The 27,945-nt window shown below is 44.7% G+C and overlaps 1 protein-coding gene across 1 annotated transcript in view; it reads left to right on the top strand.

The window, feature by feature from the left end:
* The window catches only part of KDSR (3-ketodihydrosphingosine reductase), a 332,881-nt gene that overhangs the window by 239,258 nt on the left and 65,678 nt on the right, over positions 1-27,945 (top strand). Inside the window, exon 8 of the mRNA XM_078687801.1 lies at positions 20,136-20,219. Within this exon, the coding sequence (XP_078543927.1) occupies positions 20,136-20,219 (84 nt within the window). The remainder of the gene's footprint in view (positions 1-20,135; positions 20,220-27,945) is intronic.

The raw sequence follows: 27,945 nt of genomic DNA, 5'->3' as shown, positions 1-27,945 counted from the left end.
GCGGCGCCCTCACCCCTTTCTAGGGCTTACTTATGCTTCAGGGACCACCATTTCCCCAGGGCTTCAGTAAATATTAAAGAGGGTGTCCGCTCAGACCCCCTTCCCCAGGGACCACCACCTCCCGGGGCCAAATGCTTATTAAAAATGGAGGGGAGGGGAATGCGTGCCGTCTCCTTCTCGGGCCACATACACCCCAGGGAGCACCACCTCCAGGGGCCGGCTCATGCACAGAGGAAGAGGGGGGGAGGCTTGTGGCCCCCCTCCTTAAGCCATACATGGCTCTAGTGACCGCCAACCCCCAGGGCCACACCTGCTATGTCCCAGTGTGCCCAACCCAGAGACCTAGCTGTTTGCTTTTGCTTGGCTGGAGCTAACTGCTCCCACAAAGCAAAAGCAAACACTCTGCTTCCAGCAATCAGGAGCTGTCAAACTGCTCCCCCTTGCTGGAAGCAGAGTTTACAGGCAGGGAAAGAGGTGAAACTATTGGCACGTAAGGAGCCACATTTCCAGCCACTCCCTTTATGCAAGAGCATTGCCGGCTCCCGCAGGAGGCGTCCAGCTGACTAGGACTGCTGCGACCCTGAGGCTTCTCCTGCGGTTCTGTAGCACACAGGGTGCCCTAGGTGGGACCAGGGCACCCATGGAGACTTAGCTGGGCCTCGGGATGATGTCGCTGGGGCTGAAATCAGCTCAGGGAAGGGAGGCTGTGTGGTCTCACCTCCCCCATTGAATTGTGGTGGCCCCCAGGGGTAAAAATTGGCGCGGGAGGAGGTAGGCAGCTGTGCAACTCTTCCCCCCCCCCCTTTCCCCCCCCTTTAAGTTGTGGCTGGGCTACAGGGGATGGGGTCCATAGTGCCGTTCTGGCCCTGATGCTCATTTCACAGAAATAAAACCTCAACAGGAAGCACTTATAAATATAGCAGGAGCCCCGTTGATGCTCCACGTCTGTAAAGGACATTTGATCCTAACTCCTGGGCTTGGCAAAGGGAAAGCAAGTGTTTTCTTGGCAATTCCATATTGAAAAGCAATCTGAAATCCTTTGTGGAGGTGACTGCATTATTGATCTATTTGATTTGAATGGGAATTATTAGTCCCAACGCCCAAGGGTGACAAGGCACTATAGCCGCAGAGGTGTGACTCCTCGCACATAGAAACCAATGAGCATGTAAGAGATATCCTATAGCATGAAAAGCCAGGTCTTTAAGGCTTTTTTAAAGGGGATTTAGCTCTAATCCTGGTCAGATGAATTGACAGCGAGTTCCAAAGTCTTGCATCGGAGCAAGCTCCGCCTCCCTATTTATTCTTCTGAAATCTGGGCACTGTCACCAAATTAAGGTGGGTTGAGTGGCAAATGCTCCAGAGGATGTAACTTTGAAACGTATCCTTGATTCTTGATGGGCAGGTCTGAAAAAGGGCCTTTTGTACTAAGCAGACTGTCTTGAACATAATCAGTTTGCTTACAGGGAGCCATCAAGGTCATGTAATCCCTTGGAAGCAGACTCACGTTTTGGAATGTCCAAAAGGAGCCTGGCCAGACCGTTCTGCACAAACTATAATTTAGCCAGAGTGCTCTTATTGGTCAGATATAGGGCATTACAGTAGTCAATTCGAGAAATGACTAGTGCCAAGGCCACTTGTTTCAGTTCTGGAAGAGGGATAAAGGGAAAACATTTTCTCAACATTTTATTCAGCCAGAAACACACCGCGTTTGGGCTGAAGATCTAATGAGAGCTTGCAGTCCAGGGTCACCCCTAGGTTCTTAGCCCTCTTTGTGGGCATTGGTGTAGTCGCTAGAGTCTCAGGCTACTAATTATTATTCCAAATGGAGGTTTGTGCTATAAAGAATACCTCCAACTTTGAGCTTCAGGTTGTTCTTCCCCATCCACACAGCTACTACCGTTATGAAGTGATTGAAATTGGCTGTAGTATCTACTATGTTTTTAGAAATTTATATGATGAGCTGGGTGTCATCAGCGTAAGAAACCACATGTAGCACAGATGAACAGATAATCATTCACAAGTCGTCTAACACTGTCCGTAGCCACAACCAAAGCAGTTTCCGGAATCCACACTATGACGCATCCAACCAGTTCTGCTCTTCCCCATGGGCCATTTGTTAAGATGTTTTTTCTAGATCTTAGCAGGAACTGGGAGCAGAGTGATGGGTCAGAAGTTTTAAGGTCGTTGGGATCCAGGTTAAGTTTCTTGAGAAGATGCTTCACTGCTGCGTCCTTCTACAGCTGAGGTTAACATCCAGAAGTGATGGCTTCGTTCATTCCAGGTTTGAGAGGGGCTGCGCTATCACACTCGCCACCTTTTGAAGAGTTTTAGGAGCACAGGGTACGAGGGGTGAGCTCGACTAATAAGTAGGTGCTTTTTCACTAGTTCTGGTGGGGGGGGGGGGGCTGTGAGTCTATTTGTGGGTAGTTTTCAAAGATTCAGAAAAAATGAGTCTCGGATTGCTCCTCTCTTCTTAAGGGCATCAAATTGTCCTCTGCTAGTATTCGCAATTCGAGCTCCTTATAGATATTCGCATTCATTGCTTGGTAGAAATCCGTGAGCTGACTGCATAGCTAATGTTGAGCCTGTAGTTACAGCAGGGATCAAAGGTGTAGATAATGGCATGACAATTTAGGAAAGATTTTTAGAAGAATTTGCCTCAATTACTTTAGTATAGTATTTAGCTTAATCCTCTAAGAGCCCTCAAGTCTCTAATCCTAGACTTATAAGCAGTCTTTTCATGCTCCTCATAATTCCTTCTCTAGACACGTTCCTGCCGACGGCAGGCTTGCCTCAACCGCCTCAGTCTATCTGAGAACCAGGGAGCCGAGGGAACTTTCCTCTTAAGCTCTACTTCCCGTATGAGGGCCCTTATCACTGCATCCCCTAGCCAGGCGTGGAGATCTTCTGCCCCTCTGTCCACACCCTTCTGAACAGTCAAGGGCACCCAAATTCAGCTGGCACCCCGTTCCAGTCCCTTTTCAGAATCTTGGTGTAGACCGGAGTGTCCCTCATATGGGGGAGGGCAGTTCAAATGAAAAGGAGACTGCCAAGTGGTCAGACCAGCTGAGGGGAGGTCTGACTGTAAAAGCTAGACTGGGATCAAAAGATACCATCAAGGGTGTGTCCAGCTGCGAGAATGGGGTCCGAAACCAGCTGTAGCAGCCTCAGGCAGGCCAAGGTTTTTTGAGAGCTATGGTATCTCAATTCGTACTATCCTCAAGATAGTAATTAAAGTCTCCCAGAAAAAACGAGTTTCGATTTCCCAAGTAGGGCTCTGAGATTTGCTATTTCAGACAGGATAGAAGTCCTTGCACCAGGAGATCTATAAATTAACATAGCAGCGAAGGAGCTAGCTAGAGTGATATGTTTTGATCTTAATAAAGCGTTTCACAAGAGCTGCTAATGTTGCTAGTCTCAAGGTGGCATTTGTATTGTACTTTTTAAATCACTGCCAAGCCTCCTCCTGGCCTGCCTACTCTATCCAGTCTGAAGATTATGAAGTTGATTGGGGAAGTGGGTGGTGGGGGGGGTTAGCATCTACTATGTCAGGGCCAGAAGCTTTGTTGGCCCACAAATTTGCGATGAAACACAGTCCGGGTTGTGCGCGAACAAAGTCTCCTAGTTCTACTTTGTTTTATCACATTAGTTAGGAGTCCTTTATGGGTAGGTTCCAACGTCCCTGTATCTTCAGGCAATTAGGCAGTTTTTATAGCCTATGGAAGTTTTCCAGTGAAGCAGTGGGCGGAATGGATGTCTTAAAACCACAGGTAATACCCAAGCTGTGCCTTTGGCAATACATTTCGTCAAAGCATAATGCTCTACAATGATTAGGCTCACCCTCTCAATGTAGATTCTGGAGCTGTTCTCTGGAGTAAACCATAGGAGGAGGATTACCTAAAATGGCTGGACCAGGGGTCTGGGCGCTGGGCACATTCCGGATGCGGATTGGTTATGGACGGGTTTGCCTTTAGTGCGCGTCTGCGGTCTGATAGCCCATAGCCAGTGATTACAGAATGTGTGCGATTTGGCACCATAGCAACTAATGGATCTAGATAATATATTGAAGTGCAATCTGTATGTGACTGTGACAAGTGGGTTCTTTGTTGAACTGTCCTGGTGCGAGCAGTCTGGTTCTCCCTTTAAATTGTTAGGTGTATGCAAATGTGGAAATCACTTGGGTGCTTTCCTGTTTGGCCCTGCCCACCTTAGTAGTATCCAAAGGTCTTACTGCTTCTTGCCAGGATGATGCGCAGCTTAAGAAGACCCCCTGCCTCCACCTCTAATCCCCACCACCCCGCGCATTACCTGCCTATTTTGGTGAGGTGTTCTAGATGCTGAGGAATGAGGATATCCCCACCAAACAAGCACTTCATATAGTTAAGGGGAAGGGCCCTTGTTTGGTGGAGATTTACCTCTTTGCAGTCTCTCAATCTTTTCTATATGATGATAATTCATGTTATCACATATTTCAGGATAAAGATTCACCAGGAACAATCCCATTGCCAAGATGCACACAGTGCCACTGGTTGCATTTCCTCTTGCTCCTTTACACAACTGTATTGTAGAATATGTACTGGACATTTATCCAAGGAGGTAGCACTTAGTAATTGACCAGTAGAAAGAACTCCACTTGGGTAGATATTTTGTGCAAAACATGACGCTTTTTGGAGAAAAGGGCAGGTGAGTTTCAATTGTGGCTGACTCATTCACTCACTCACACACCCACTCACACTCAGGCACTCACTGACAGACCCACTCAGACATTCACACACCCACTAATGAACAAACTCAGACACTCACAGACCCATTCAGACACTTGTGCACATACTCACACACCCAGTGAGACACTTATGCAGCCACACCCAGGCCCATATTGACACACTCACACCCACTCGCCCATGGAGACGCGCACTCCCTCACACAGCCACTGAGACTCGCACACTCGCTCAGGACAGGCAAGAGAGCCTGTGACAATACAACAGACCATTGAGGGCAAAAGGGAGAGACGATGGCAGTACAACCATGCATGCCAACAGACCTGATTCAATCAGAAGACTCCTGATGTTTTTAAGCCCAAAGGGGCTTTATTTTCATCTGTCACCTGTCTAGAATCTCCTCCTTTTTCAATATAAGTCAATGTGGCAATTCGATTCCCCAGCTTTTTTCCCTTTAAAAATCCCCCTCTTACCAAGTTCAAAATGTTGGCAAGTAAGGTATATTGGATCACCGAAGGCAAGAGGAATGGTGTAGACAAATGCACTCTGATAACAGATTGCAGGAGGGAGACTGGCAGAGTCACCAAACTGACCTTACATGGCAGTCATAAGGGGTTGCAGCAGCACAATACACCATACCGGGCAAGTGGGACGGCAGTGCAGCACAATGGAACATGGAAAGCAATAGGTAGGGTACATAACCATGCACATGGATAACAGAGAGCAGAGGGGACAGAGGCAAGGAGCATGCTAACCGTACCGGACACACGGAAGAGACAGTTTCAGCTTAACGGACCATGACGTGAAGGAGGGAGGGGGCTGGGGAACGACGACGAACCAGATAAGGCAGGAGGGAGGGGATAGGGTTCTGCACCTGGAAAACAGGGGGCAGGCCAGGAGCAGCAAGCTGAACATGGACGGCAGGCGGGATGGGCCCTGGAAATGCAACAAAACATGGAGGGCAAAAGTGAGACAATAAAGGCATACACACAGACAATGGAGGGAAGGTGAAAGGGGGTCAGGAGTAGCAAGCTGACCACACAGGGCAGGGGCTGTAGCAGCACAGAAGATCATGCATGTCAAGTGGGAGGGTCAGTGGCAGCACCATGGCCATGGTGAGCAAGAGAGCGGGAGGGGGCAGGGGCATGCACAAAGGACCATGGCGGACTGAAGGGAGGGATAGAGACTGGACACAGAAAAAAAGAGCAAGGGAAGGGGCTTCACAACAGAACACACAGGTCAGGCAGGAGGAACCGTTGCAGCAGAGCATAGATGACAGAAGGGTGTGGAATCAAAAGGGACCAGGGAGGACAGGATGAAGAGAATATGGGCATGGATCTTGGACAGGCAGGGTGGAGGTAACAGGGACAGGTGGCAGCCACCTGGCCTTGCTAGGCATGTGGGAGGGGCAGTGGCATCTCAACAGAACACTCAAAGAAGATAGGAGGGTGGAAGGCTCATGGAACATGTTGGACAAATAGGAGGGAGCAGGGGCATGCACCCAGACATCGGAGGGCAGATGGAAGGAGAGTAGGGTCCGTAAGCTAAGCACTCAGGCTAAACAGGAGGGCATTGATGGGGTGTAGAATTGGCCAACAGAGGCAGGAGGCGTTAGCAGGGACATCTAGCTAATTGGAGGGCAACATCAGCACTTCGGACCATGCAAGGCAGGAGAGAAGGGGGCTGGTGCATGGACTCTGACAACCGAGGGTAGCGAGGAGGCGGATGTGACAGCAAGCTAACTGTTTAAGGCAGGCGGGGAAGGGCAGTGGCAGAACAACTGCCTATTTTTCTGGCTGAAATGAGGGAGCAGGGCATGGACTTGGACAATAGATGGCAAGGAGGGCAGGAGCAGCAAGTGTGAGTGGGAGGGCATCGCAGTGCCAGGCCCTCATTCATCTCTCCCACCCCCCTAGGGCATTGCAATGGACATCTTATCCTAAAATTACCCTTGCCACCCAAAAACCTATACCCACCCTAAACCCTAAAAATTCCCTTGCCACCCAAAAGCCAAACCCACCCTAAAATTACCCTTGCCGTCCAAAAAACGCATACCTACCCTAAACCTTAAAACTATCCTTGCCACTCAAAACCCATACCCACACTACAATTACCCTTGCCACCCAAAACCTATAGACACCGAAAACACTAAAAATTACCTTACCACCCAAAAACTCATTCCCACCCTAAACCCTAACATTACTCTTGCCACTCAAAAACCTAAACCCACCCTAAGCCCTATAAATAGACTTTTAACCCAAAAACCTAAACCCACCTGTATCCCTAAAAATTCCTTTGCCCCCCAAAAACCCATACCCACCCTAAAAATTCCCATGTCACCTAAACACTCATACCCACCCTAAACACTAAAACTTCTCTTGCCACCCAGAAACTCATATCCACCCTAAAAACTAAAATTACCCTTGCCAGCCAAAAACCCCATACCAGCTCTGAACCCTAAAATTACCCTTTCCACCCAAAACAAATACTACCCTTAACCTTATAAATCCCCTTGTCACCCAAAAACTGATACCCAGCCTACACCATTTTCTTTCTGCATATGAAAAACATGCCTTGCCTGTTGAGTAATCCCTTCATCTATGCCAGCTCAGATAAAGGCACTCAAACCTGTCTCACAAAATGTAATATGGTCCTCATTTTAACCTGCAAAGTGCACATAGGAGCATACGATTACAAGTGAGGGAACTTCGAAACGCGTTGGGTGTTTCCCAAGTGTGCCAATAAATCACACTGAGCACTATTGAGGCCTCGGCTCTGTTTTTTTCCGATTGAAGGACTTTTCTACCAAGAGTTGTTCGAATGTATGTATGTATGTATATATATATATATATATCACACACATAGGTTGCCCATTTAGAGGAGCCCACACAAGGAAAGTATCGCTTACTCGTTTTTAATGGAAGCTGCACCACAGCAATTTATCAGTTCCACAACAGCGTACAGATTATTTCATGTCCAGCCTGACGCGTTTCGGGCTCCCGCCCTTAGTCATAGGCTCGATGACCAAACACCATCAGCAGCGTAGTGTTCAATTAAATACTTCTCTAGAACCCGCCCTCATGGGCGCGGCCGCTCGCACGGCCTCCTGGTTTCAGAAGTCTTAGTTTTCCTCTAGTGAGGCGCTGCATTGTCGTGTGAGAAATTTAAATGTTCAATATAAAACCACAATTGGTTGCTGTTGCTGTTCTGCAACCACCATGATGCCAAATACCAGCTCCATTATCAGCTCCTTGTCCTGCAAATGGCAAACGCCGCCTGGCATCGCCGCAAGTCCGCTGCAGCAGCGAGGCGTCCTCCACGACCGGACCGGCCTATGTGTGTGATATCAAAGACGGCCGGTCCGGTCGTGGAGGACGCCTCGCTGCTGCAGCGGACTTGCGGCGATGCCAGGCGGCGTTTGCCATTTGCAGGACAAGGAGCTGGTATTTGGCATCATGGTGGTTGCAGAACAGCAACAGCAACCAATTGTGGTTTTATATTGAACATTTAAATTTCTCACACGACAATGCAGCGCCTCACTGGAGGAAAACTAAGACTTCTGAAACCAGGAGGCCGTGCGAGCGGCCGCGCCCATGAGGGCGGGTTCTAGAGAAGTATTTAATTGAACACTACGCTGCTGATGGTGTTTGGTCATCGAGCCTATGACTAAGGGCGGGAGCCCGAAACGCGTCAGGCTGGACATGAAATAATCTGTACGCTGTTGTGGAACTGATAAATTGCTGTGGTGCAGCTTCCATTAAAAACGAGTAAGCGATACTTTCCTTGTGTGGGCTCCTCTAAATGGGCAACCTATGTGTGTGATATCAAAGACGGCCGGTCCGGTCGTGGAGGACGCCTCGCTGCTGCAGCGGACTTGCGGCGATGCCAGGCGGCGTTTGCCATTTGCAGGACAAGGAGCTGATAATGGAGCTGGTATTTGGCATCATGGTGGTTGCAGAACAGCAACAGCAACCAATTGTGGTTTTATATTGAACATTTAAATTTCTCACACGACAATGCAGCGCCTCACTGGAGGAAAACTAAGACTTCTGAAACCAGGAGGCCGTGCGAGCGGCCGCGCCCATGAGGGCGGGTTCTAGAGAAGTATTTAATTGAACACTACGCTGCTGATGGTGTTTGGTCATCGAGCCTATGACTAAGGGCGGGAGCCCGAAACGCGTCAGGCTGGACATGAAATAATCTGTACGCTGTTGTGGAACTGATAAATTGCTGTGGTGCAGCTTCCATTAAAAACGAGTAAGCGATACTTTCCTTGTGTGGGCTCCTCTAAATGGGCAACCTATGTGTGTGATATCAAAGACGGCCGGTCCGGTCGTGGAGGACGCCTCGCTGCTGCAGCGGACTTGCGGCGATGCCAGGCGGCGTTTGCCATTTGCAGGACAAGGAGCTGATAATGGAGCTGGTATTTGGCATCATGGTGGTTGCAGAACAGCAACAGCAACCAATTGTGGTTTTATATTGAACATTTAAATTTCTCACACGACAATGCAGCGCCTCACTGGAGGAAAACTAAGACTTCTGAAACCAGGAGGCCGTGCGAGCGGCCGCGCCCATGAGGGCGGGTTCTAGAGAAGTATTTAATTGAACACTACGCTGCTGATGGTGTTTGGTCATCGAGCCTATGACTAAGGGCGGGAGCCCGAAACGCGTCAGGCTGGACATGAAATAATCTGTACGCTGTTGTGGAACTGATAAATTGCTGTGGTGCAGCTTCCATTAAAAACGAGTAAGCGATACTTTCCTTGTGTGGGCTCCTCTAAATGGGCAACCTATGTGTGTGATATCAAAGACGGCCGGTCCGGTCGTGGAGGACGCCTCGCTGCTGCAGCGGACTTGCGGCGATGCCAGGCGGCGTTTGCCATTTGCAGGACAAGGAGCTGATAATGGAGCTGGTATTTGGCATCATGGTGGTTGCAGAACAGCAACAGCAACCAATTGTGGTTTTATATTGAACATTTAAATTTCTCACACGACAATGCAGCGCCTCACTGGAGGAAAACTAAGACTTCTGAAACCAGGAGGCCGTGCGAGCGGCCGCGCCCATGAGGGCGGGTTCTAGAGAAGTATTTAATTGAACACTACGCTGCTGATGGTGTTTGGTCATCGAGCCTATGACTAAGGGCGGGAGCCCGAAACGCGTCAGGCTGGACATGAAATAATCTGTACGCTGTTGTGGAACTGATAAATTGCTGTGGTGCAGCTTCCATTAAAAACGAGTAAGCGATACTTTCCTTGTGTGGGCTCCTCTAAATGGGCAACCTATGTGTGTGATATCAAAGACGGCCGGTCCGGTCGTGGAGGACGCCTCGCTGCTGCAGCGGACTTGCGGCGATGCCAGGCGGCGTTTGCCATTTGCAGGACAAGGAGCTGATAATGGAGCTGGTATTTGGCATCATGGTGGTTGCAGAACAGCAACAGCAACCAATTGTGGTTTTATATTGAACATTTAAATTTCTCACACGACAATGCAGCGCCTCACTGGAGGAAAACTAAGACTTCTGAAACCAGGAGGCCGTGCGAGCGGCCGCGCCCATGAGGGCGGGTTCTAGAGAAGTATTTAATTGAACACTACGCTGCTGATGGTGTTTGGTCATCGAGCCTATGACTAAGGGCGGGAGCCCGAAACGCGTCAGGCTGGACATGAAATAATCTGTACGCTGTTGTGGAACTGATAAATTGCTGTGGTGCAGCTTCCATTAAAAACGAGTAAGCGATACTTTCCTTGTGTGGGCTCCTCTAAATGGGCAACCTATGTGTGTGATATATATATATATATATATATATATATATATATATATATATATATATATTTATTTATATAATTGTAAAGCATAAAAGAGCACAATCTTGTGAAGAAAAAAAAATTATGAAGTGGTTTTCAGTGTCCAGAACGAACATTCATATGTTTGATACACATAAAATGTTGTGGCAGTGTCTATTACATGTTAAAAAAGACAACACAAAACTGTGACATGTGGTATGATGTGCTACTTTTTGCAATGGATAAAAGCTCACATGCTATACACATGGTCACATGAATTGCATACCACTATGCAGTCCTCATTGTGATGTATTAAAACATGCATGTGATGTTTTTTCAGATTGCGGTGTTCTAGCACACAGAGTTAAACATGCACTGTGATGTCGTGATGAGTTTGATGGACTAAAATTCATAAACAATTCATGTTTATTGACTCCAGAGGGGACCAATCTTTAACAGGAATGCACATGTATTGAGGAACAGGTCTGTTTCTAATAAGTATTTTAAGGCAGGCTCTCTGCAATGAATTCAACATGAAGAGATAAACCAAAATGCAGTTTTAGTGTACTCCACGATATTGCCCTTCTTGTGATGGTTAAAGAATGCACATCCTTGTAAAATACTGTATGAAATTATCCTCTGTGACAAATAGACACTCTCATATCAGTAAAAGACAGCATGATGTGTTCCTTAATGTGATGTATGACGGCAAACAATCTTGAAACACGTCATAGCAACTAGTGCTCATTGCACTCGAAAAACCAAAATGCACTTGAAGAACACAAATTTATTTGTAACATACAATGTGATTTAATCCTATTTGTAATGAAAAGAAGTTCCATCAGAAGTTCATGCTTGGTAACAGTAGTTTAGATAATGGCACAACTTTGCAACAAACCTAGAGTTGTGGTCATCACAGTGATCGGAAAAAGCTCAGATGTGTAGCACACAACATCATATGGTCATTGTTGTGAAGGATAAAACCCAACAAATGGGATACCATGACTTGATCCAGAGTACAATAGTAGCAGCTCACATATATGACATACCAAAACGCATGTAACACTCAAAGCTATGGTCGCTATAGCCGCCACCACAACATCAGGGCCCTGCTGGACAAAGGCGAGACCGCGGCCCTCATCCTCCTGGACCTATCGGCCGCTTTCGACACAGTCTGCCACTGCACCCTACGCACTCGCCTCCACGACGCAGGGATCCGAGGCAAAGCACTGGATTGGACCACCTCCTTCCTCTCCGACAGAACGCAGTGCGTCTGCCTCACCCCCTCCTTCCGATCCGAAGCCATCAAGATCATCGGCGGCATACCCCAAGGATCCTCCCTCAGCCCGACGTTGTTCAACATCTACATGGTCCCGCTCGCCCACGTCGCCAGACTGCACAACCTCAACATCATCTCCTACGCCGACGACACACAACTGATCCTCTCGCTCACCAAGGACCCTCTCACCGCCAAAACCAACCTCCATGAAGGAATGAAAGCCATCCCTGAGTGGATGAAGAACAGCCGCCTAAAGCTGAACTCGGACAAGACGGAGGTCTTCATCTTTGTCTCCACCCCCTTTGCCTGGGACAACTCCTGGTGGCCGACCGCCCTGGGAGCAGCACCAACATCCACGACCATGCACGCAACCTGGGATTCATCCTCGATTCAACACTCTCCATGACCAAGCAAGTCAACGCCATCTCATCCTCCTGTTTCAACACCCTCAGCATGCTCCGAAAGATGTACAGGTGGATGTCTACCGACACTAGAAGAACAGTCACCCAGGCCCTCGTCAGCAGCAGACTTGACTGAGGAAACACCCTCTATGCGGGAGCCCCGGCCAAACTGCTGAAACGACTGCAACGCATACAGAACTCCTCTGCACGCCTAATCCTCGACATCCCTCGCCAGAGCCACATCACACCCCACCTGAGAGACCTACACTGGCTTCCCGTCAACAAGAGAATCACCTTCAAGCTCCTCACCCACGCACACAATGCACTCCACAACACCGGACGAGCATACCTCAACAAAAGACTCACCTTCTACACGCCGAACCGCCAGCTCCGCTCCGCTGCCCTTGCCACCTTCCCCCGCATCCGGAGAGCGACCACCGGCGGCAGATCATTCTCCTACCTCGCCGCCAAGTCCTGGAACACCCTCTCCATCCTCCTACGGCAGACCGAAGACCTACTTACCTTCAGGAGGCTACTTAAGACCTGGCTGTTCGAGCAGCACAATACCAAGTCCTACATTATCATGTGTTTCGATTACATGAGTAAGCTGATTTTTAATTCACAAAGGTTGTCTTGGGGCCTGTTAGCATACAGTTACAGTAGCTGTATTTCTTCATTTTCTTTTGAGCATTCCATTTTTCCTTTGCAAGTCTACATGCTTAAATTTTTGGAAATATTCTGAAGCAAGTAGAAGTAGTAACATTTGAAAAACATTTTTCCCTGTTGAGTAATACCTTCAACTATGTCACCTCAGATACCTAGGCTGATTCCTTCCTATTCCCACTCAGGGAAAAAATGACTCCAGTTCTTGTTAGAAGTGAATCTCAGATTGTTCCCCTGGTAGGAATGGTCCGAGAAAGTGTTTGTGGACAGTTACAAGCTCACAAGATTTCAGGCACACATATACTTTGCAAGGCAACCAAGCCCTTGAAATTTCTCTATCCACTCACACAAATATTTATTCACATAGATATCTGTATGTTAGTCTTTTTCCAGGTGTGCACATGTACTTTGTGCACATAAGCACTTGGGCTTTCTTGTCATGGAGATAAATGCTTGTCCAATGGACCAGTCCATTATAGAGCCATCATTGTGATTTAATAGGAACACAACATTTCCAAGGTAAAATACAATGTTCTCTTGGAGTTACATAAGAGCATATACATTTGAAATACACAGCCTATTCTGAGAGGTGCTTACTATTAAAGGAATAATAACGCCACTAAATCACATTAATACGGTACTCTTAATAATGGCTAAATTAACATTAACTTTTTCAATGCAACGTGATGTGATTGTGATGGAAGAAGCACACATGTCTAACATGCACCAAAATGGGGTCCTCATTGTGTTGGATAAAAACACACAAATGTGACACACATCTTGAACATCTTTCATTGTGATCAATAAAATTCCTACCGGAGTAATATACAGCATAATCTTTTCCTTCATGTGATGGATAAAGCCTTATAAACCTTTCACACACAATGTAATATGTCCCTCACTATGAAGGGCACATACCAAGAAATGCCACATCTCTATAGTGGACTTTGAAAAGCATAAAAGAGCACAAACTTGTGAAAAACAATATGAAGTCTCTGTCGGTGTTCAGAATATATGTTCATATGCATGAAACACATAGAAGATTGTGGTAGTATCTGTTGTGTATTAAATAAGCAAAACGCAAAACTGTAACCTAGACCATGATGTCCTTATCACAATGGATAAAAGCTCAGTTACATGAAGTACATGCTGTGATATGGTCATCATTTTGATGGATAACAACACGCAAGGCGGTAGTACACATGTTAGTTTTTTTTCCAGGAGTGAGGTGTATTCGCATACAAATTTATAGCATGCACTATGACATCATCAGTTTGACAAGTTCAAATTGACAAACAGTTGATCAATTTTTTGGTACAAAATGTGAACAATCTCTCACAGGAGTGCACTCACAATGGGGGCCAGTTCTGTCTCTATTAAGCAACTTAAGGCAACCTCATGATGCTATGCCAGCACATCACTTAGTTTCTGCAATTAACAACAAACGACAACATAAACATGTGTGCACTTGCAATGAACTCCATAATGTTGTCCTGCTGGTGATGTTTAAAGCATGCACATTCTTGTAATACACATTAGGAAACTTTCCTCACTCGATCATATTACTAACAAACCGCAGACAACCCCCCGATGTGGTCCGCAATGTAATTTTTCAAAGCACTCAATCTTGTAACCTGCCATTTCATCTGGGCCTCTTTACAATTGCAAACCCTAATGCAATTGTAACATACATTGTTATATCTGTATTTTGATTGAAAGAAGTTAAAATATTAACAATAGTACAGGTGATAGCACAACTTTCTAACAGATCCAGTGGTGTGGTAGTTGCTGTGATGGAAAAAACCTGGTGTGTGCAACTTGATACAGTCCTTGTGATGGATAAAAGGACTCTTTAGTTAGGCACACCATGACACGGTTAAAAGTTCAATAATAGCACACATATATAACATACCAAAACACCTTTAACTCTCAGAAGTATGGTAATTGTTGTGGGTATTAGGAAACCCATCAGCAATACGAGCACCTTTAGACCCCCTCATTTTGAATACGATACACAGCACTAAACGCTAAATTTATTCCCATATGTGTGTTTGAACTACACGAGGATGCTTGGTTTTTAATTCAGAGTACCCTATAGGACCCCTGGTGTGCTGCTGCAGTAGCAGTACTGCAAGTGATGCACCTAATTTCTATTCAACAATCATCTTTCCTTTAACAAGTATGGATGTTTACATTATTTGGAAACATTCAGAAGCCAGTAAAAAGAGTAAAGTTTTTCCTTTCTGCTTGCGAAAAATGTGTTTTGCTTTTGGAGTAATCCCTTTTTCTATGCCATCTACAATATGAACTGATTCCTCCCTATTCCGAACCTGGAAACCAGTTTACTCCTGCTCTTGACAGTAGTGAATATCGCATTGTTCTCTGGGTGGAAATGAGCCTAGTAAGTGTTTGTGAATTCTTACCAGCTCACACATTTGTAGGTACAATTATACTTTGCTGGGCAACAAAGCCCTGCAAGCCTCACTATCTACCCATTCAAAAAATATTTACTCAAAACTGTACATGTCAGTAAACCTTTTTTCATTTGTACAAATGCACTTTGAGCGTATTAGCACTTGGGCGTTCTTGTAATGGAGAAAAGTGCTTGCCTTGTCAACAAGACTTTATTGAGATCCGATTGTGATGGATAAGTGCAGACATTTTCAAGATACATTACGATGCAGTACTCTTTCTGTTACATAAGAGCATAAACATTTGTAAAACAAAGCATGGCCTGTAGGTACTTACCTTTAAATTAATACGTGGAATCGCCACTACAAAATGCTAATGATGCCAAAATTATCATGAGCATTGTTTAACACAACATGAACTCACTCTGTAGTAGAAAAGCATACACGTCTAATATGCCCAAAAATGTGGCCTTTGTTGTATAGGATAAAACAATCCCCATTTTAATACACACCTTGATGCAGTCCTCATTGGGATGGATAAAAACACCAACCTCTGTATCGGACACCACAAGCTTTTCCTTCTTAAGACCGACAAAGGAACACAGAGCTGTCGCACACAATGTAATATGGTCCTCAGTGTGATCTATTCAATCCCCATTCTCATAAAGGCACAATTTAATATAGGCATGTAAAACATAAGAGTAAAGATTTCAGACGTACAATATGAAGTAGGTATCTTTGTCCAGGATAAATGTTCATGTACTTGATACATCTAATAAGTTGTGTTAAAAGCTGTTACAGGTTAAACACCACAACACAAAACTGTAACATGAACCATGAGGTGGTCGTTAATGTGATGAATGAAGGCTCACATGCATAAAGTAAAGGCCATGATGTGTCTTTTTATCATGTACTGTGACCAGCACAACACAGTAGCACACAGCATGATGCTTTTTTTCAATACATGGTGTGATATGAAATGTGATCTAATCAATTTGAAGGACTAAACTATCACAAACAATTCATACTTGTTGGCACCTAAGGGGAACAATCGTTCTCAGGAGTGTGCTTAGAACGGGAAACAGTTCTGCCACAATCAAGTAATTTAAGGCAGCCTTATGATGGTATGGCAACTCATCACAAAGTTTTTGTAGTGAACAAATAAAAAGATAAACCAGCAGTGTGAGAAAGTGTGTTGCTGGTTAAGGGGAGTGTGATCCCTTTTGAAGCAGCCTGTAAGGGTGAACCACAAAAGTCACCAAATTAACCTTAGTTTACCCTCTGGTTCTGGTAGCTTGCGTAAAAGCTATTAGGCTCATCTTAGTGGAATTGTGTCAAATATTTATGCTGCACTAAGTAAAATGTTGTAAATTATTGACACCAAAATGACAAAATCCACTGTGTAGAGAGCCGGAGATATGCAGCTTTGAAGATTTACGGTAATTATTGTGCCTAAAAGAACAAAGCGTCACTCTGGGATACCTGGTTGTGGGAGAACTGGTGAAAGTCACAAGTTCAGGCCTACCGCGATTTGGTGAGGGCAAAAGCAGGGACCAGTTTAGTCTCGCTAAAAAAGTTCCCTTTTTAAAGTCTAGCACAAAGAGTTCCATTCCACCTAGAGGCGGCTCATAGGCGCTGGGAGACTGTTGCGGATGGTTGTGGTTGTAGCATAAACGGCAGGCCCTGTGTCGTGGACAGTAGTTGATGTAGCGTAACATCATGTTGGGTGTCGTGTGCGTTGGTTGTTGAAAATTCGCATTGACAGTCACCGCAGTCTGCTGATGCCTTAGAGCTAAGTGCAGATCTCACTTTGCCGGTCGTTACTAGCTGTTGATTGTGTTGCGAAGAGTTGGTGGACATCGCTGGTGGCATGATATTGGCAAAAATGGGTTTGATCACTGAGGAGCTCAGCTGATGCCACACGAGAATCCAAGGCCTGGGAGGCACCTCCTGGGGATCAGGAACTCAGGCCAACAGGACTCAGGCAGGTCCAGTGAAGCAGATTAGCTGGGCAGTTGCAGAGAGGCCTCTGGAGTGTGTTGTCTCACTGTAGTTCAGAACAGCAGGTCAGTCATCAGACCCTTGGAGTTTCTTCTGCGTGAGATGAAGGGTGCAGGTCCGATCTTCCTTCTCAACAAGTGGGACAGGCCTCCAGCAGCAGGGTGTCCTTATTCTGCAGTATCTACAGGTCTAGGAGAGTACTGAAAAGTGGGTCTGAGGGGCCCATTTTTATACCTATAGCCACCTGTGAAGTAGAGGAATTTGGAGTCACCCCCCCCCCCCTCCTCTCCTACAGATGTATCTAGGATTTCTTGCCTCCATGCCCTGGTCTTCGTCTCTCTGGGAACACAGTAGGCTAATGTGAAGCCTGTTGTATGTGAGCTCACCGTGCCCTCACCCAGACCCTGTGGGAAAAATGCACAAAGGCAAACTTCCAACTACACCTAGTCATGTGACCCAGGATACAAGCTCGCGGCACCAAATAGTTTGAAAAAGAAAATGTAAACTTTCTAAAAGTGGCATTTTTAAATTTAGACTTAAAATTTGAATTTTCCATGCAAGAGGGTTTTCATATTCCTCTGATACCAAACATGACTTTCCTACCTGTTCCCAATCAAAAGTGATTACTTAATAAATGTAATAAGGTACCCAATCTTGTTTTATGGGGGAGTCGGGCTTTGCAATGGTGACTACCAGGACGTGTAAAATTGAGCAGTACATGTCCAAATTTTTAAATAGTCTGTACACTTCTTGGGGCCTACCTCAGAGGTACTTGTATGTACTAGAAAGGTTTAGGTCTGGTAAAAGATTTATTTTGACAGGTTTAACTGGTAGCTTACAACTGCACACATGGGCTGCAATGGCAGACCAGGGACTTGTTCAAAAAGGTTTTTTAAGTGTATGTCACAATAAGTGCTGCAAGCCCACTAGTAGTATTATATTTACTGGCTCTGGGTACATGCAGTATCACTTTAATAGGGATTTACAAGTAACTTAAATGTGCTAAGTGGGTGTGTAAGCCAATTTTACCATAATTTAGGGAATGAGAGCAAGCACTTTAGCACTGGTTACTGGTCCTGAGGCCAAAAAAAACTAATTCAGAAAAATAGCAGGGGTGAAGGCAAAGGCTTGGGGGAAGACCACACCTAGGCATACTGGTATAACAAGCATGCACCTGTAACACACACTGTGATATTGTCCTAGTGATAGTGATTAAAGTATGCACATACCTGTAACACACAGTATGAAATTATTCTCAGTGATTAATAGGAACTAGTTCATATTACTAACAAACACCCCGATGTGGCCCTCAAAGTACTGTATCAAAGTATACAATCCCATAACACGCCATATAATCTGTTCCTCAATGCAAATGGTAAAAACACATGCAATTGTAATATTTTATGTGATATAGTTCTTATTGCATAGAAAAAAATGTGATGCTTGATTACAGTAGCATTGATAATAGCACAATCTTACGTCAGACCTAGTGGTGAGGTCATTGTTTATGATAGGAGAAAAGGCTAGATGTTTTACACAATATCGTATGGTCCTAGCTGTGACAAATATCAGAGCACACTTTTGTGACACACACCAAGATATGATCCATAGGATGGTAATAAAAGCACAGACACACCACACACCAAAACATATATAATACTCAGATACGTAAAGAGAAACACCTATGTATCCCCACTTTAAAGGTCAAAATGGGTTCAGCTCTTTTTTTGCTTCCCATGCCCTCTCTGAGTGACTGCAAGTTCATATTTTTAATTTGACATTTAACCACCTTTTCAAAATTTATGGACAGAATTTGCTTACAAATTGTCAAATGTGATAATTTAAAAGTCCAGATGCCTTATTTAGAGTTGGCTAAATGGGATACTCAGTTGAAAATGTGACGGAGATCCTTTCTGTCGTTTTGCAAGTGCTACAAGGCCTAATGCAGGGCCTAAATGTTTACCACCTTAAGAAGATAGCGAATGTGGCTGGTAACTGATTAGCAGCTCCTCATTTTCCAGATGTCCAAAATACCAACTGCATTGAGGATGCAGAACTTCATGAAATCAGAAGGAAAAACTGAAAAAATTAATTTTCTAGCAGTCAGGAATGATTTATTTGAAGGTATTTTAAATCTGGTATGGTCAGTTAAATGTATGCTGAATGAAATAAGGCAGTGTTTGCTAAATACATATGTATTCTGTAAAAAGAAATTTGATTTTCATTTAAAGTTTAATTGTCAATCAGATGCGAAAGGTATCCAACTAAAGGCTTGTTTTTTAGATAGTGTCTTCCTATTTGGTACAGTATACTTTTCACAAAATAATGTGACATAATTTGTTAGTTATTTTTACAGTCACTAGGAAAATGTCTGAGCTTTGAAAAATGTTCCTTTCCTTGTTGCTTCCCACTTTTATTATTTCTCTGTGTGTTAGGTTTAATAAATATCTGTATTTTTCTATTTTGATTTTCTGACTTGGAAATCATTTTTCTTCTAAGTTCATTGTCTTGCATCTTTGAAAGAATAGTCATCCTCAGAAAGCACTCTATAAACTTCAGTGGTTCTCCTACCCCACTGACCCCAAAGTTTGACAGAACTGGCCAGAGTTCATCCTGAGCGCTCTTTAAATCGTGCATACGAGAACTGGCCAGAGTTCATCCTGAGCGCTCTTTAAATCGTGCATACGTTTGAAGTAAATGTTGTAATTGTTTTGTAACGTCTCTATCCCACTCACCTTTTTAAAAGATAGCCCACTGTTATAGTCTACAGTATTTTCCTGGTTGTCATTTTCTTTGATGTTTATGTGGCTTTTATTTTAAATGCTCGGAAATTGCATTTGTGATGTAATATATTCATATTTGTTTTTATTTGTGAAAAAGCCTTTGGAGACCAGGCTCATCTCAGAAACATCAAGTCTTTGCCAAGCAGAACAAGTTGCCAGAATTATAGTTAAAGATGCCATAGTAAGTACTTTACAATACGTTAAATGGTTTGAATTGGAGTGTGGGGTCCCTGAAGATATTTTTCTCTAACAACATAAGTTAAAATTGTAACTGAACTACATCTTGTATCTCGGCTGTGATCTTATTTCTAATCCAGAAATATCTTTTCACTATACCAATCTATGTTAATCTTATTATTGAACATTGGATTGAAATCTGGATGTTTATTTTGACTACAAACTCTTTCATTGGGTCCAGATTAAGGCATTAAATGTATATGTGTACAAAGTCTGTATTGAGCCCTCCGTTGTTTAATGTTTACATTCGCCCACTGGCAGATGTTGCCGAAGAGGCGGGGCTCTCCCTATTTTCCTACGCTGATAATACACAGATAATCTTCTCCCTCTTTTCAGCGAAGGTATTTGAATCATCGACTCTCCAGTCTGATTTAAGAAAATTGTGTCTTGGATGCAAAATAATCTACTCAAACTCAATGGAGAAAAAACTGAAGTTCTGATCCTAGGGAAGCAACAAGATATCTGGGGTCCCCAGCCCTGGCCCTCAGAAATGGGTGCCTTACCCCAGCCTGCTAATCAGGTGCATAACCTAGGCTTCATCATCGACGACCAGTTATCGATGAAACAACAAGGCATGAAGGTGGCTTCAATTTGTTTCACCATTATCAAATGGTTAAAGAAAATTCTTTGGCTGCTACCCCTCTCTACTCGGAGAACAGTAGTCCAGGCCCTTGTTACATCTAGGCTGGACTACGGCAATGTCCTATATCTGGGTTCAGATTGGAGTGCCAGTGGCTTGAAGAATTAAAACCAACCCCCAAGTATGGAAAACTGGAATCAAAGATACCCTTTTTAGAGTTAATATGGACTGGGCTCAATCTTTGCCTTCTTAATCCACAAGCATTGATGTGGGATTTAGAATAATTGATATCAATATCAAACTCCCTCATAAAATTCAGGAACCAATGTTTAGATGCAATAGGTTCTTTGGCGTGCGAGCCAACAGTACCGTGCTATTGGCGTAATGTTGGTACTTGCAAATTATGAGCAGTGCATCCTGTCTACAGGCAGATGCCAATCAAAGCGTTAATATATTTTTTTAATAATATAGGGACCTGAATGCATCCTAGTCGAACTCCTCTGTCTAAACCGAAAGACTTTGTTCATTCACTGTTCAGGCCAAATCCCACTCTGGCAGTTGAACTCTGATGAAAATTCACCAGGACTGGATCCTTACCGTTGCCAATTAAAATGGGTCAAAGCTTAGAGTTGTTAACACAGTCAAAAGCACTAGGCAGGTCTATAAAGGCCAGGTACAGTGGGCATTATCTAGCTACTACATATTTACCAATAATTAATTAAAGATTCAGGAACTGTTCCACGGTATCAAGGTGCTCCCTGGACTTATATTGGCAATGTTGAGAATGCTGTTTGAGGCAGTTAATTACGTTGTGGGAAGAGTGATTGAGCGAGAGAGAGAAAGTGGTTGAAAATAAGCTGCTGACCAGACAAGGTTCCAAGATATTCTGCAGAAGTCTCCAGTTTTAAACTCTTTAAAGCAGAGGGGCTTTGAAGTTACTCTGTGATATCTCCTACACCTTAAAATGAGGTGGTGTCGGGGCTTCTAGATCCCAGACCAGTAGAACCAAAATCCACGGGAGCAAAGATAATGTCTCTTCACTCCTATAGGGTATTGCCACCTCAGGCCAAAAGACACTCTGAGATGTACTGGTACCCCCAAGGAGTGGAGAGACAGGAAAGGAGCACCTGGACGTCTCGCTGCTGAGAGGAACTGAAAGTCAGCTAATCCTGCAGAGGGACAAGGAGACAAAAATAAGAAAATTAAAAAGATAAGAAAGCCTCAACACTAGTATCTCAAGACCAATGAATCACATTGTATGCTTTGCCCATACATACATGCACTTATAAGAAATTTAAATATGTCTCTCCAGAGGTTCAGAGTGGAACAAAATAAAATAGGCAGTGTTCCTTTCTTGGTTTTCCAAATTAAAATGTCCCGGATAACAGTGTCCAGAGAAGAAAGCCGCTATAAACAATGAGGGCAGTGAGAGTAATTGGAAAAAGTCTTTGAACAAATGAGCGGCCGTCAATGTATTAATTGCTTTGAGGCGGGAGGCAGGTTGAATAAAGAAACAAGGAGTACAGCGCGAGATTTCACTCTTAATTGAGCGAGTCCAACTGAGGTGCATTCATTCTTTAAATGCGTTGCAACGCGTTTTACTTAAACAGAAGACAAAAATGCCCGGGTCCTAAAAGAAGATCTTGCCACACGTACTTCTCTTAAAAAGCCTAGTGTGACCGGCACAAACACAGGTGGCAGGATTAATGACGCTACTCGCTCCGTAATTACCGTGCACACGCCTCGCGTCCGAGGCAGGAAAAAAAAAGAAAGACCACACAGATCAGAACTAGCGCGACCTCACGCTTCAAATAACAAATGAGTTATCTCTGGGAAAAATCAGTGTGCCGATTAAATGTGCCGAAATACAAAGGGCAAACGAGCAGGTATTACTTCTTTTGGGGAGATCCTAGAGTAGAGAATCCAGGTGTAGCAGAAGGTCCAGGGAAACACGATGTGAACTCGAACAGGCAGGAACCAAAGGGGCGTGGTCCAATCCAGGAAGGAAAGCCAAGCACCTGATCCTAGGATCTGTCAGCCTATATGCTTGTACAGATCAGCTGACTGATCCTAGTGCAGCATGGGAAAGCATACAAGGCGATAGCCCTCACAGTGCATTCTGGGACTAGTAGTTCCTTGCGAGTGGTGAGACATCGAAAAGGTGCAAGAGGCCTGGCGGCTGACAGGTGGAGCCAAAGTTCATTATACTTTGATATGGATGAGGCAGGCTGTGAAGTAAAGGTACATAGCCTGATACCCAGGCTTCTATACCCTTTCATATACCATTCAGCGTTCACAATTCAAACTGGACCAATGACATAAGTTACAGTGAGACGGGGTGAAGAACTGTCCATCCACAATGAGACTAAGGAGCATAAATAATGGCCTTATCCAACATGAACAATATTGGTCTGGTGTTATCAGCACTCAATAAATTGATTTTTGATGATGCTCAGAAAATAAAGTTGTTTCTGTGGGAGTACAGCCAGGTTCTCAAGAACCTGTCTGGAAGATCGGGAATATTTAACAACAAGGGGTGGTGATGGACAGAGTTTCTGAATTAAGCAGAATACTCTCACCCAGTCAAGAGATCAGGGCTAGATCCAACACCGTTTTTTAGCTCACTGCACCATCCCAGTTCAGAACCTGGCTATATGCAAATTAGTCTGTTCCTGTCCCAGTGCATGATGGGAACAGGGCAAACTAAACTACCAAGCCAATTCTTACACTGGGAAGGAAACAAGCTTCAGGGGACCGGTTTCTGGCATTTCAGCCGTCGTCAGCCCGGCTTGCTTGAATCCTGATGGTGCAATGAGCAAGGGACTCGCATCTGAGTATACCCTTCCACGCTTAGGGTGGACAAAATATTTAACAACAAGGGGTGGTGATGGACAGAGTTTCTGAATTAAGCAGAATACTCTCACCCAGTCAAGAGATCAGGGCTAGATCCAACACCGTTTTTTAGCTCACTGCACCATCCCAGTTCAGAACCTGGCTATATGCAAATTAGTCTGTTCCTGTCCCAGTGCATGATGGGAACAGGGCAAACCAAACTACCAAGCCAATTCTTACACTGGGAAGGAAACAAGCTTCCGGGGACCGGTTTCTGGCATTTCAGCCGTCGTCAGCCCGGCTTGCTTGAATCCTGATGGTGCAATGAGCAAGGGACTCACATCTGAGTATACCCTTCCACGCTTAGGGTGGACAAAATATTTAACAAGATCGGGAACGCACTAAGAATAGATGACTTCCATCACAGAGGATTAAAATTGTAGTGTTCTTTACAGGGCAGAAGGCAGTTTTGTGACCGGAGACAGTCTGCAAATGCACTTTATATGTAGCGGGACGTGACCAGGAAATTGCGGTCAAGTTGTATCCGCTTCCTACGTTGTGTGAGCCCCACTCGGCAAAATGGCAGATAGCTAGAGTACCTAGTAGGTGTTTAAACAGTAGGACTCACATTTTCAAATAATTATAGAATATGTGAGCAGTGAACGCTTCTCAAACCCACATTACAAGTGGGATGACATTACGGGTGCAGTGATATTGTACTCTCTATATTTGATAGGATGGGTATCCATAATTCCAGGTTGTGGTATTTCAGTGGGAATGCCCTAGTAGTGCCTTGTAAGCACCCTGGAATAACAAAAGATGATGTGAGTTGCCTCTTTTTTTTAAATGTATTTATTTTTAATATTTTTTAAATATAAGTCAACATTTTTGCTGGGGCAAATTCCACCAAGTTAAACTTAGTAGAAGTATCTCAGGAGTCATCCAAGATAACATTGCATGAAGTTTTAATGCAAAACTGGTAATTCTGTTTTTGGTGGAAAGTCCTGGTTCTGCTCAAATTGGTATTATAACTTAACCATTAATATGGGTCGCTGACGAAGGTGAATGCAATAGCCAAGTAGGTTCCCTCACCAGGTGAATTGGAGTGGAGAAAGATTCCCAGGCAGACCGAGAGGTGGTTTGGCATATGTCCAGAAGTTGTGTGGCAAGACCATACGGGGAGGGAGATCGCCCTGGACGTAGCCTAGCAGCTAAGATCAAGGAGCCCTGGGCCTGCACTCACGTTGTGACCAGTACTGCTCCTGATGGTAATATGTATCATGATACCCCGTCTACTATACCCAACTTTGTGGAGTTCTCGTTAAACTGTACAGTGCGCACTCGTCGACAACAGAGCACGAAACAGCAATGTGTCTCAACGATGTCAATGTATCTAAACAATGTTGCGCATGCTTGGATCTCACCTGGGCAGAGAGAATTCCTTGTCCAAGCAATATCTGAAGAGGAGATATAAGATTCAGTACGCACTCTCCCGAATGATAGGCCTCTGAGCGATGGGCTACCTAGTGAATTTCACAAGACGTACTCCAAACTTTTAGTGCCCCACCGTTAGAGACATGTATCAGGAAGCCTATGACAAACACACGCTGCCACCCACATTAGGGGAAGCTTTAATTATAACACTTTTGAAGCCTGACGAGGCGCCTGAGAGTGTGACTCATTATCGCCCATGATCATTATTAAATACATGTTAAAATTCTTGTGAAAATCCTTGCGGCTCAACTACAACCTCTACTTCCCTTGCTAGTACTGCCAGATCAGTCTGGCATTATCCCTTTCTGATCTACAACCTGCGTACACTTTTCGCAGTCTTCATCAATTGGACCCCTCAGTTTGGGCGGATTCGATATTCTTGATGCCTCTAAGGTGTTTGATTCTATAGAATGGCCTTACATATTCACGGTTCTGTCCAGGATGGGTATGCCGCAGGCTTTTTTGCGATGGATCCTTATGATTGTATACGGATCCAGTGGCCTGCGTCCGTGTTAATGGCTTTACGTCGCGAGCACTACTCATCTATAGAGGGACACAGCAGGTCTGTCCATTATCACCAATTTCATTTGCTCTGGCACTGGAGCCATTGGCCAGTGTAATCAGACAAAGACCTGCTGCTGCCTTGTGCTTCCGCCAATGCCCTTTAGTCCTACCTTTATCTGCGGATGATATGCTAATATAGGCACCCAGATACTAATTTGGCCCAGCGATCAATGAGTACATAAAATACGAATGGTACTGCGGAGTGAGTATGAATTGGTCTAAATTGATCATCTTTCCCTTAACCCCAAACACGAACCCCAATGTTATGGAGTATCCACTAGAACGGTGTGCAGATTCTATGAAATACCTGGGGGTGTGAGTGCACAGGGACCCTGAGCTAGTTATCCAACAAAACTATGGCTCTGCCATCTTGAAACTAGAGGACCAGTTGACTTGGTAGACATGTCTTCCTCTGTGCCTGGCTGGCAGATTGACCATTGTGAAGATGGTTGTATTTCCCAGGTTCTTATATTTATTCAGCAATATCGTAATCCCTCAGACTCAGGCGTTCTTCAAAGGTCTTAAATCTTGTATAGTAACGCTTGGCTGAGAAGCAACCTAGGATTTTCTGGCAAACGCTTGTGCGCCCATACACACAGGGGTTTTGGTGCATCTGACCTTTATCTATATTATCTGTGTGCACAAGTGCACTTTGCACGTTACTGGTATCAACCCCAACGATACAACATACAGCGATCGAAAGTGATGCCACCTAACCTATACCCTTACCCCCTACATGAACTGCTACCGCATCCACAGAGATAAATACAATCCATAGCACAACAAGAGTCTTGCTGGCACTTACTACGCGAGCGTGTAAGACCCCACTATACACCCCAGGAATGCTGCTATTGCACCATCCGGCTTTGTCTGTCACTCAAGAGCGAAGAGCGCTTTCTATAGCAAATGAGGCAAGTCTGAAGACTATGGGCGATGCATTCCCAGTGGGGACATTTATTGCACTTAGTGACTTTCTGGCCACTCACACCCACTCCCGCCTTCATAGGTTCAAATATAACAGACTGCGGATGGCTATGACGGCTCTTTAACCCTTCTTTCTACAACAACCGGCAGCTCTGTGGTCCTTGCAAATCCTCCTCCTTCTCAGCTGTGCTGACCGCAAGCAACTCATCACGAAGTTATACAATGCCTTGAAGCATGAGTAGGTTAAGACGATGAACATTGCATTACATAAATGGAATTCTATTTTAGAAAACCAGCTGACACTGCTGATTTTGGAATTCTTGTGTGCCCAGATGAGTAAACTACCCTTAAATTGTAATTTGAGGGTTATCTACTTCAAATACCTACAGCACGTGTATTACCCCCCCCCCCCTCCCTTCAATTAAAAAGATATTGGTTGCAGGTGGATGCGACATGCAGCCGCTGCGGTGACCCCGCTGCAGATTTGTTGGTCTTGTTCTGCGGCCCCATATCCCATTATTGGATGCAGGTCACACAAACCTGTTCTGACATGGTGATGGAGCGTGTCGATTGCGCCCCTCAGGCCTGTCTACTGAGCCTTAAGTCTCTCCGGCCAGCCAATAGAAACTTGCTTCAGTGGCACTGTTACTTGCCAAACTTAAATTGTCTATTCACGGGTGGTGGGGGAGACGGGATCCTCAGCCTCCCAAGTGGCTTAAAGATATGTCATGTTGTAAAGTCCAACTAGGTACTTATGAAGAGAAGCTCCCATGGGCCTCAAGATCCAAAGACTTTTGGGGCCCTTACATGACTTATTTGCTAACAACTTCAAATAATCTGGCTTGAGTATTGTTTTTGACATTGATGCGTTTGGGTGAGTGCATGGGACACAGCTACCTTGCAGTGTATTTTCCACGGAATTGGTGAGTGTAACGAAATCACTGTTGTAATGTTTTGATCGTTTACTGTTTGAAAATCAAAATAAAAGTAAAATAAAAAGTACATTGTAAATCACTGCTTTGTATGCAAAATTCCAACCTGCATTTGTAAAACTTTTAGGAAGTTGTGCTTGGCTATTCGGGTACTGTACACACGATAAGGGAGAGAAGGAAAAGCACATTACTTTGCCCGCCTCCAAGACATTATAAATGCACAAAAGAAAGTAAGGTGAATACAAGTCGCAATTGTTATATAAAGTTTAGCCAGGAGCAGCTTCACTTTGTAATAACTGCCCTCACCCACAACAAGTAGTGGCATGCTTCATCATAGAGCTGCT

Source organism: Lissotriton helveticus, chromosome 4_1 (assembly GCF_964261635.1).
Source record: "Lissotriton helveticus chromosome 4_1, aLisHel1.1, whole genome shotgun sequence".
Taxonomy (NCBI): domain Eukaryota; kingdom Metazoa; phylum Chordata; class Amphibia; order Caudata; family Salamandridae; genus Lissotriton; species Lissotriton helveticus.
Note: the sequence above shows the minus strand (reverse complement) of the source record. Positions and strands in the feature narration are given on the sequence as shown.